Genomic DNA, 12442 nt, shown 5'->3' on the forward strand with positions numbered 1-12442 from the left:
AGAGGTAGGGGATAGTTTATTAATTAAATTCTTAAATAGTACTAATTTAATAAATAGAATATAGGTATTATTATTATTATTATTATTATTATTATTATTATTATTATTAATCCTCTCTGGTCTGTGACGGACTTGAGCTGTAGATGGAGGAGCTGGAACACGCAGCAACATCGAAAGCTTGAGTCCTGAGTGGTCTGGGGGAAGGATTATAGTGTCTCTGATCCAATACCCACAGTAGATGGCGGTAATGCTCTTTTAAGAATGCGAGCCGCCAATAAGCTCAAAGAAGAAGAAGAAGAATGTAACATTCTCAATATCATTATTGCTAATTTTACAGGAAAAGAAAGGTATTTGATCTTATATAATTATTTGTTGGCCAATGGTGATTACGATGGCTAGCTTTATGTGGAACTGGAAGCTTTCGCATCCATTGTAAAGACCTTTTGGAACACCCCAAACCTTTTGGCACGCCCATTTCCTTTCCTACCTTTTGGCACGCCCATAGCTCCAGCCTGCAGATATCCCTACTAGACTTCATTGGTGTGCGGCCCTCCCCCTTGGGTATGGTGCATCCCTTCGCAGCCCCCCAAAATAATTTTTTGACATAAAACATTCTAAAACATAACATTTTAATTTAACAGAACACATACAATTAAACAACGTAGTGCTGTTGGTTGGTAAGTACACTTACTTTTCTAGGGTTTAATTACATAGAATTGATGATAAATTCATTTATTTTAAAAAATGTCATAAAAATGGGGCCCCTCTGGCACTGTGTCGCAACGGCCCCCTGTTTGAGAACCACTGCCCCAAGTTTTCATTTTTGTACAGGTATACTAAACATAACACAAGGTTACATTTTATGTACGTTACTGTACTTTAAGGATCTATTGTGTACCTTTAAAGGTACAATTAACTGTTTTGTACCTCTAACTGGTACAAAATTGTTCCTTAAGGTACAGAAAAGGTCCTTAGGGTATAATATGTACTCCAAAGGGTACAACATTTTATTGTGTTCTACACCCAGAAAAGTACAAAAATGAACCTTTGAGGGGACCACCCCAGTGACAGAAAATGTGCTGTTTTGTACTTTTACAGTGCATAAATGCCAAAATATTATTTGATATAGTAAATGTTGATTTATTTATTACCAAGTATTAAACATTTTCACAAGCTACATCAAAAGATTTTGGGGGATTTGAGTGCTGTGAATGATTCACATAAATTGATTGATAAAAGTCCGATGTTGCACAAGAGCTTAAAATACGTAATATTTATACTGGGATTATAAAGCACCAACAGCTCGAATGAAGCATAGGATTCTCCTTCAAAGGACCATATCTGTGACTCCTCATATAACAGCATGAACACCTTTTATCTTTTTCCATGTGTGGTTTTACTAAGTTGCCTTGCTCATGCGCAAAACAGCGTCTTTGATCTAGGACAATGCAGATCTGTCACCCTATCCGACGAGGTCAGAGTCACATGTCTTCATGTTAATTTTACACGCTTACCCATTAAGTCTTTCCCGAGTAATACTACAAATCTAAATTTAAGCTACAGCAATTTAAGTTCCATAACGCTTGACGACCTTAAACTTTTGTCGGATCTGAGGGACCTCAGTTTGGTCAAAAACCAGCTGAGATCTTTACCTGCTGACCTGCTGAATGGCCTTTCAAATCTTCAGCTGTTGGACCTTACAGGTAATACTCAAACTTTAAGTAAAATAGTTGAGTATTGTTTTGGAGCCTAATCGGTTTTGTGCCTTTACAGGTAACAACCTGTCAGCTTTACCACTACGAGTGTTTCATCCTTCTCCTCTAGTGGAGCTCACACTCGCAGATAACCTGCTGTCTGAGATAGACGTTGACTGTTTGCCTGTTAACAACTCTCTCCAAAGGTTGGATTTATCGTTTAACAGGTTCACACAGTTACCCGTTTCGCTCTTACAAAGACTGGGCAACCTTGAGAGCTTAGACTTGAAAGGCAACCAACTGGAAGAACTGCGCCCTGGAGGTCTTAACTCACTGTCCAAGCTTGAGGCTTTGTACCTGGAAAACAATAAACTGAAGTCTTTAGATGTCTCAGTATTTAGTGGTAACCCAAACCTCCGGCAGTTGTTCTTGGGTAATAACCGTTTGGAGACCCTGCCTGCTGGACTCTTTAGTAAGCAGGTTCAGCTTGTTTTTCTTGACCTCGGTAACAACTACCTGCAAAGCGTGACTCCAGGTGTGTTGGATGGACACTTGTTTGGGGTGTTTTCTGGTAATCCATGGCATTGTAACTCTAGTTTGGCATATCTGTGGCATTGGCTGCATAAGAATGAAAATAGACTTTTTCATTTCAATGAGGTCACTTGTCAATCACCTGAGCACATGAAGGGTAGAAACATCACTGAACTTGCTGACACAGAGCTTGCAAGGCTTAAGTGAATTACAAAGTGACAGTCATCATAAAATACTGAATATTACATTGCCAGATCTGACCAAATGCATAGCAACATTTTGCCAGTAGAGGGAACTAAAGTCTAGACATTCTGGCTTACTAAACATTCCTGAATAAATGTCAATTACAGGTCTTTCAGTTTATACAGTAACAGAGAAAGATATTGCATTTTAAAAGCAAAGAGTAATGCACTAGATACTAATTTTCTGCTGGAATTCTTATTTGGATAAATGTTATTAGTTTATAAAAATGCATAAATAAAGTGTTTTTGATCCTTCTGTAAGTCTGTTAAATCCTATTGTGCTTTGGAAAATGTATGACTCTAGTAAAGTGCAGGGGTGGTAACTAATAAAAATTAAACCTTTTTATAGAGCGCATCAACAAGATGGGTGAAAGACGATAAAAAGTAATGTGTTAGGAAATACCCAGAGTCAGAGTCTCAATGCAAGTATAGTTTTAATAGGAGAAAACACTTGGATGTAGACAGGAAAATATAATCCACATATGAAAGTCACAGTTGTCTCAGCCGTCCGTGAAACACACCGAGCCACACAATAATCCTCCTCGCAGACACAGAGTCACAGTAAATGACTGGCGTACGCTTGAAGGCAAAGCATCCAGTCCAAAAAGTAGGAGACAAACACAATCGGGAACCAAATAGCAGAAACCCGAACACAGGATAAGGATCCCGAATACAGAGACCGTAATCCAACACAGGCAGGCTGAACCTATGGCGAGAGCAGAAAGGAGATGTTAACCTATGCGTGGTAGAAACACTTGGACGGGCGGCGAGACAGAGATCTAACAACGAGCGCGTGACGGAAAACAAAACAGAAAGGTATAAATAGACAAGAGGGAACAAGACACAGCTGGACACAAATCAGAGAAATAGAGGGAGGAGCCAGTGCGCACGTGAGGATCCTTCACCACAGAGGTAACACAAACAAACACAAACACGCAGCGTCAGCTGAAGCTTGGGCTCGGATCCTCTGGGGTGTCAAAAGGGGTTTCCTTTTCTTATTTTTTTTTTATTATTTTTTTTTTTTTCTCACAATTCAGATTCATTACACATATGCGCAAGTTATACAGTAGGTGGCAGTAATACTCCAAAGGAGTGAGCAGCCATTAAACGAAAAGAAGAAGAAGAAGAAACAAACACAAACACCCACACAACCGATCACCCAGAAGGCGTAACATAATGATCAGAGCTTTCCTGTGTTCCAGGAGCTGCCCCTTGTTTCCATTATTCCCCCTTTATTTTTTATTTTATTACCATTGTAGTAATTGCAGTGCAGATGTTGTGCACACAGGTTTTACAATATAATATATTTTTTTAAGATGTAAAAGTGTTGATAATTATGGTGACATTTCTTATTATTTTACATTTTGCAGACACTTTTATCCAAAGCAACTTACAACAGTGTGGAAAACAACAAAGCGATTTACTGTATATAATAATATAAGAAGTGCTAGAAAAAGTTACTTTCAGCTTATAAAGTGCCAACATTTTTATATCCATGCTTGTGATCTTAAAAAAACAACCTAACCAAGTTTGTCATGGTGTTACTGGTTTCACACTCTTACAAAAATTGTCAAAATATGTAGGCTCCAGCTGTCACTGTGGCAGTAACCTTTTAAAAGGGTGCGTGATTTTTGATAAACACTTTGGAGAAGGGAGTCGGGCCGACTACCAAAACACACTTGCACCCAATTAGCAGGAAGGGGCGTGTCAACTAACCAACATTGTTGCCTGGGTTGCGTATGTGTGGAGGGATATCAAAAGGAAGTCCAGATCAGAGTCCTGCACGGGTCCATTTTTGGAGACCTGCTCAGTTCAGTTAATATTTGGCCCGTTACCTGACCCATACCCGCAAAAATCATTCCAATTAAAGTGCTTTATTTTTTATCTCGTACCTCTCTCAACATCACAACAGCGTCATGGGCAGCTAAAGTGCGCTTTGTTTTGTACCATTCAAGTAGCCTACCATCGGCACCTAAATAGGCTATGGAACCTGATAACTATACACAAATAGACCTATTGATGAAAAAAAGAACAAGAAAAAATACAACCTACCTACACAACCCCTGCCATGCTCCTAAGTCTCGTCTCGAAATGCTTTCTAAGAAAAGACGTTCCCAGCAACACCTTATTATCAACTGCAAAACTTTATGCATCGCTCCAACTAGGCTACGAGATGCATCATCAAAGGTCGCGCACTGTCGCAGTGGTGGTGACGTGATGGGTCAAATGTCATATGTTGGGCATATGTTCTAAATGGTAATTTAGACATACAAATATTGCACATATTTTCATTCATTAATTATCCACCCACATCCCCGCCCGTGAATTTTACCCCCACCCATTTTAGACACTTTTATGTGGGTATCCACGGGTACCCGACCCGTTGCGGGACTCTGGTAGAGATTATATTGGGGGTAGGACGTGTTTGTTTAGGTTATTTCAAATGTCAACATTGGCTTTCAAAGATCATGGGCCCTCCTTTAAGTGTCCTAATATACTATTAGGTACAGATATATACATTTGCGGTACCAATAATGAGCTCCTGTTGTTGATGTCACGCAGACTAAACTCCGCCCTTTTGGCAGGCAATCATATAGAGTGTATTATTGGTGTACTATTGGTATTAATTATAATAATAATTCATTACATTTATATAGTGCTTTTCTGCAGTACTCAAAGCGCTTTACAATTGAAAGGGGGATTCTCCTCAACCACCACCAATTATGTTACCAATTATGGTTTAACAGTAATTTTTAAACCAGACTGGTTTTACCTTAAAGCCTTGCTATTTTATCATGTTGTATAAGGGTTTTATGTTAAATAGTAACCCTGCACTCTAAAAAAATAATCCGTAAAAAACGGATAATGTCCTGGCAGAAAATTACCGCTACTTTTTCCGTTATGTTTACAGACATTTCCGTTTATTCAAAAACTGAACATTCTGTAGAATTATAGAACACTGTCCGTAGATTTACACAACGTTGTACGTAGCCTTTAGGGACACTTCAATCCGCCTATGAAACGCAACAAAGGTGACAATCAACAACAACGCTTCATTCCGCAATGCATGCTGGGTACCAGGATTGTAGAAAACTCTTTCTTACCATTTACTGTCACCATTGTTGAGATTTGTATCCAAAGTGTTGATGTCTCTCTGAAGCAAAAACCACAACTGACACATTACAGCAATCTTATTTAATACAGTGTCTTATTAGATCAGCATAGAGTGACACTCTAACACATTTCAGTTCTTTATTCTTATTTTATCATTTCATATTTAAATGTTAGGCAGCATAACATAAAAACAATCAAGCTTAGATGACATGATAGACACCTCAATTGCAACAAGCAAGTTGCAATTGCTAAAAGCAAAAAACACAGTAATGCTAAAAGAGCAGAGTTAGTTCTGTGAAGGTCAAGGGACAAATGCCTAACTAAAGGGAACACTATTCACCATAGTGGTGACTTCAAAGTAATCTAAAACAAACACAAACTGTAGATTTAATGTGATAAATGTTGTGGTAAATATCCATTTGACTTCGGAAAGAAAGAAGATTTGTCTACTAAATCACGTGTCGATGCTGGAATAGTTGAACACTTGTATCTTGTTTTGACAGCATTTGTTTAGAAGTTAAACATAATCCATGTTAGAAAAGAACTCTGCAAGCAAGTTGTAATTTTAGGTTTCAAACAGAGATGGTGATAGAGAGGCAAAAGTGAAAGATTGCAGCAGGGGTTATTGCACCCATAATGCAACATGTTATTAAAAAAAACAGGTAAAACGCCTGTAAAACATAAATACGGAAAATTCCTTCATATTTACACAGTACTTTGTCCGTTTTTTACGGATTTTTTTTAGAGTCTGATATGAGAAGTTTAAAATGTGGAAAATAACTGGGCTGATTATTACATTAACAGGTATTATAAGGATCTTTAATGTTTTATCTATTAAATTTTGGATGTACATATCTATATCTTTTGAATTGAAGTGCATAGTGAACTCTCTTGTCATGAAACTCCTGTTGCCACTCATTTCATATTCGCTCCTGGCGGTCCTTGCCTGCCAGTATGATGGCGTAAACAGAATGGGTCACGTGACATCCGGACCTCTATATGGACTCTTTAGGTGCATATAGATGGGTATATTTTGACCATTTTTTTCTGACAGAGCATAACGTCTTACCCGACAGCATGGCAACATTATTTTTATTATTTAGTGAGACACAGAATTGCTCTTATACAGTACTGTGCAAACGTCTTAGGCCACCACCAGACTTGTTGTTTTAGAAGTTTTAATGCCCATCCATATTTATTTTCAATCTATTGTATTAAGATACAAACAGAAAATAGAGGAAATATGCACAAATAAAAAAAAATCTTGAAAAATGATTCTTTAGGAATCGTCTGTGTTTAGTGTGACCTCTCTTGGCACTAACTTGAGTGGTTTTGAGCAAAATGAAGTTAAAAGACTAATTTCTTTAAAATTAGAAATTTATTTTAATTAGGTTTAAGAGATCCTGCAGTTTCCTGCTATTGCTCAAGTGAAAGGGAAGTTTACCCTAAAAACTTGACATATCAGTTTACATTTTTATACAGTTTTTAATACTATATAAACAGTTCCTGTATTTTCTGGATGTATTCTATTAAATTGTAGCGCCACCATCTTAGTCGCGTCCGCATTCGGGATGAGAGCTTACGCAGCCTACGGAGGCTACTCTGCTGCTGTTCTGTGTCCCCGCCCTCCGAATTTGTCATACGTCACTAAGAAAAGTGCGTACACTACGCTAATACTCTCTCCTGAATAAAAAGCAGTCTAAGATGGCGGCGCTACCGGAAGTTATTTATTTTTGTTCATAAAGTTTTAAATATGGATATTTCTACAACAACACCGCGCGGATTACCCTCAGAAGACCTTTGTTTATCATCCTGGAGCTGTTTGGATTTAATTTGTGAAGGATGGACACACTTTTTTTGGACTTGAAGGTTGTGGACCCCGTAACATTACATTTAATCAACTGAAAGATCTAAAACATCTTCTAAAATATCCGAAAATGTGTTTGTCTGAAAAACCATGGACATATGCAACTCAGACAGCTTGGGGGTGAGTAAATCATGGGTTTAATATCATTTTTGGCCGAACTATCCCTTTAAAGAGACTGAGAAACAATTATATATGATCACTATAACATTGTAAAAACAACAAATCTAATGGTAGCATGGCCAAAGACTTTAATGCTTCGGTAAATTTGTCAGTACAAGATTCATTTGATTTGTTTTCCAAAAAATACTTAATTTCATATTCATAAATTTAACAAGCAAAAATATTATTTTAAAGTTTTGTTTTAAAATGACAAAAGCTGAAATCCCACCAGGCCCGTGGTGATTTGAGCTGGTTTATGTTAGTCTGGTGCTTGTCAACATTTCTGAAGCTTTTTAGTTTTGTTTAAGCAGTCCAGTCCTAGTTTCACCTTTTACACTATAATGGGGGTATAAAGGTTATTCACTGTTCAATGCAATGTAATGCTTTTTATATTCCCTCCGAGAGACTGGCTATAACCCATACTTAACTGTCCTTAACAGTGCTGTGCCTTTAGGGCCGCAATTCTCATGAAGTTTTATGGGAAGTTTTACACACACACAAACCAAGTCTCACAAAATACTTTGACCTTGAAGACCAGCAAAGTTGCCTGAAAATGTTTTCAACATCTTATCATTTTTCATTTGTTAAAAAATGTCATTGTACTGTGTGTGTGCATGTTAAGTCAGACAATCCTTTAAATTATATTTAGATCAAGCCAATCCAGTTGTTAAGTCCTCTGTTTTACATCTAGTTTTAAGACAGAAACAGAAATAGTGCTTACTCAAGGGAATATGGAAATAGATTTGAAATAAGACATCAGGCTATTCCACACTATGAAACATAATCATGGTTAAAAGCAATAATAATGGCATTTAAAAAAAATGTTTTTTACATTTAACATTTTTAAGTTTATCTATTTAATGTATACAGTCTATATTCAGCTCTCAAATCCTAACCAGTCTGTTTCTTCATAAATCAAGTACTTTTTTAAGTTATCCATTAATAAAAAGGGGAAAATTCTGCTTAAAAGGGTCACGCTTATTCTAGTTGGGTATTATAATGATTTTAAAACTCCTTGCCAAAAACTATTTTGTGCTGTGCATGTTGCTCATATATCCTGAGCCGAGTGTGCTCATAATTCTGCTTTCTACTGTAATTAATTTTACGAAGTAATGACTTTACTCTGCACCACACGCTGTCACTCAAAGCCAATTTCCTTAATGAGGTGTCTGCTGAAAATATAATATAAATCTATCATAAAAGTATGGTTTGTGACAACAGCACACTCGTCTGATTGAAAAGCACTGCATTAGCTGCCTAAGACTTCGCCATAAGATTTAAGAGCATGCAATGCAATCTCTGCTGTTTTAAGGATGACCTTGAGAGTGAACTACAGTGTGACTGTCACTTACATTAATGCGGACTGAGTCCTGCTGGATCACGGTTCCCAACAGCAGCCGGGATGACATGAAATTGTGAAGAATGACTTCCTGAGTCGCATTTCTTCCAGCAGCTACTGGCATCATAACCTTAGTGTCATCTTTATGATTTGATTCCTTCCGTCAGGAAGATAAGCATTCACCATTTTTGTTATTGGTATTCTTCTCTGCATCCTCTGAATTTAGCATAAAGGGTGAGCAGCTTATTCAGGCACTGCATGTTTTTACTCTAGTGGCACCAAGCCATGTTCCCACTACCCTGCACTTAACCTTTTTATCCTGACTCGTTGGTTTCAGTCACGGGTAAAACCACTTTGGTCTGGGTGATTTGAATGCTTATTTCAATGTCAAATGAATGGGGAATGTCTTTTAATAAAATTACAGTAGTCATTCTGATCTAATGGAAGTTGACTGTCCACAAACACTAAATGGGACCTGGCACGCCTAAAATGTAAATATTTTGTTCCTTTTTAGAAAAATGGTCAGTGGAACAATGTGCTGAACCTTCTAAAAGTATTGCTTGTCAAACTTAGAAGTTCAAGCTATTAAAGGTGACATATCATGAAAATCTGACTTTGTCCATGTTTAAATGCTAATTTGGTCCCCAGTGCTTGTATCAACTTAGAAAATTGAAAAAGATCAACCCAGTAACTTAGTTTTGGTTCTCTGCAAGCATATGAAAAAATAGGTCATTGAAATTTGGCTCTCATTGTGATGTCAGAAAGGGGATAATACCGCCCCTTAATCTGCACTATACAACCACGACACTGTCATTTAGTGCAGAGATCAACTCATTTCCATTTAAAAAGACACACCTAAAAACGCCACATGTTTGCTTACACCTACAAAGTGGCAATTTTAACATGCTATAATAAAATATCTATAGCCTATGGTATTTTGAGCTAAACTTTACATATGCACTCTGGGGACAACAAAGTTTTTTTTGTAAAATGTCCCATTTAAATAAGATGATATTCTACAGAAAAAATTGTCATTTTAGCAGTCACTATGGTGGTACCCTTTCAAAAGAACACCTTTGCACTTAAATAGTTTATTTTAGTACCTCAGAGGTACATGTTGGTACTAAATGTAAATATATCTGTACCTAAAGGACATTTTTAAAGGGTACTGCCCCAGTGACAGCTTGGGACAATTTTTACCTTAATTTTTGACAATCTATTCTGTTTTATTCTATTCATTACACAGCTCGTTGGAATGCTTGATTTTGATTCTGCAGGTTTGTTATTCACATATAACAACCAATCAGTTTAATATACATTTATATTACACAATATACATTAATATATTACACAAAAATTAAATATAAATTTGTCTTAAACAACATATATGACATTATATACAATGATTCAACCAAATAGTGTGTCCTTGACATTTTAACATCTTTTCTGTTTACCTCACAGGAGTTCTGTATTTTAAAAAAATAAGCAAATAAAATATTTCAAATCAATATTTTATGTTTATTACTATTATAAGGTAGCCTAGAAATCTAGACGCAGCGGCCGCAAAATATATTTGCTGCCAGAGTTTAGTCTAGGCACTCACAATACACTTAACAGCTCCAAAAACCAAAATTTGGTCAGGCCAATCACATCGTGTATAGCGTCTGTGGGGCGGGCTTAACATGATGACGACAGAGCTGCAACGGTTCCTACTTGAAAACGGCTGCTGCTGCTGGCGAACAGCTTTCTTTTGAAGCGGCTTTGGCCGCGACTCTGGAGGACTTAGACTTATGCTTTTCTTTGAGAGAAGAGCAAATAAACCCTACTGAAGTCCTTTTTAAGCAAGAAAGATGTGTTTGGAGTTTTGCCGACTGGTTACGGTAACTACGTCACCTTCTTCGTTGCTCTGATTGGTCATAGCGCTATCCTATTGCGTGCAGAGGCATTTTGAGGGACAACCTTATACCCCGCCCCTTGCATTGAGCCGTTTGTGTGAAGAGTTGCCAGACCTTACATCTTGATGTAGGTCTGGCTAACCAGGCTAATTATAAGGTAAATTGCCGTGTAATAAGCGGGATAATTTACAGGCAGCCATGTTATCGCAAAATTAGTCCATTCATTGTGATACAAATACCCAGGGCTTATTTCTGCTATAACAACCTACTGCCTATACATTATCCCTTACATATTGTATCGTATTGTATTATTTTGAATAATATTATATCACTCTTAAAACAAATGTGTTAAATAACACATATTGTGTCTAAGGACAACACATCTAATGTGTTGTACTTAACACATCTCTGTGTTATTTTTGGAACAACTTGTGTTGTCCCTTTAATTTATTTGAACACAAAATGACACATAATGTGTTAAATAGGATAGCACAAAACAATGTGTTAAAATTTACACATCCTTTCTTAGAGTAATTACATTATATTATATTATATTTTATTTTATTTTATTTTATTTTATTTTATTTTATTTTATTTTATTTTATTTTATTTTTTATTATATAGCATTTGCAATTTTTGCAAACATGCTACATCTTTATGAAAACAGATAATTTTTTAATTTATTGATTAAATAATTTTTCATTAATTCAAAACTTTTGGTTTTTATGTTTCATTGTTACAATGTTATTATACATTTTAAGTGCTGAGTAATTTACTTATTAACAAAATGTTATCTTTTCTATAGGGTTTCGTTAAGATTTCGCATGTAGCTAATTACTCAGACTTTACTCAACTTTACTGTGATATCAAGTATGGGTGAGCGGGGCACAAACTAACACGGGGTTAATTGTAACACAGCTACTTTACATATTTATACAGGGCCGAGCAATCTGTGCTTTTGGTCATACTGTCAGAAGATGATCTCCTGTGAATTTGTGAAAAGTTTTGATGTGTTTTGGTTAAGATATTAAACAAAGACTGTGTTGGAGCAAGTACATTTCTCCATCTTAAGTTTTTTTCGATTTCTGAGTTGGGTGTGTAAGTCACCAAATCCACCCTTATATTATTGTAATCACTGTCTTGTTACCTAAAACATAGCACTATTTTTTTAATATGTCAGCAACTAGTAACTAAAAGCTGGAATTGAAAACATTTTTTACACAGCAGGGTTCGTTGTCACACAGTGTTATAATTAAGCCTCCAGTATACAATGATAATGAAATGAAAACAATTTAAATACTATTAATTAAAGCAACACTATGTAGTTTCCATGTAAAAATGACTTACAGCTCCCCCATGTGGTTGAAAAGCACAACAGTGTCTGGTATCAGACACTCTTCTGCAGGCAGGGGGAGGGGCGGGGCTGTGTTTCCTACCCTCCACCGCCACTTTCAGAGTGTGCTTGTAGCAGCTAGGAGGCTGCTCAGGTTGCAGCAACAGTACAATTTGTCCAGTTAAAAGTTGTTCTATCACTGAAATAATTTTAGAGACATTATTTAAAGGTAAAAAAACTACATGGTGTTGCTTTAAAATTATAACTG

General features: G+C 36.6%; 1 protein-coding gene across 1 annotated transcript; it reads left to right on the top strand.

Moving 5' to 3' along the window:
- The first annotated feature begins 1272 nt into the window (after window positions 1-1272).
- On the top strand, window positions 1273-2723 carry LOC135738100 (uncharacterized). The gene is made up of 2 exons (XM_065255992.2): window positions 1273-1703; window positions 1774-2723. Exons 1-2 carry the CDS (start codon window positions 1364-1366, stop codon window positions 2430-2432), a joined length of 999 nt encoding a protein of 332 aa, XP_065112064.2. The 5' UTR covers window positions 1273-1363; the 3' UTR covers window positions 2433-2723.
- The last annotated feature ends 9719 nt before the right edge of the window (window positions 2724-12442 follow it).

The sequence above is a fragment of the Paramisgurnus dabryanus genome, chromosome 12, assembly GCF_030506205.2.
Source record: "Paramisgurnus dabryanus chromosome 12, PD_genome_1.1, whole genome shotgun sequence".
NCBI lineage: Eukaryota > Metazoa > Chordata > Actinopteri > Cypriniformes > Cobitidae > Paramisgurnus > Paramisgurnus dabryanus.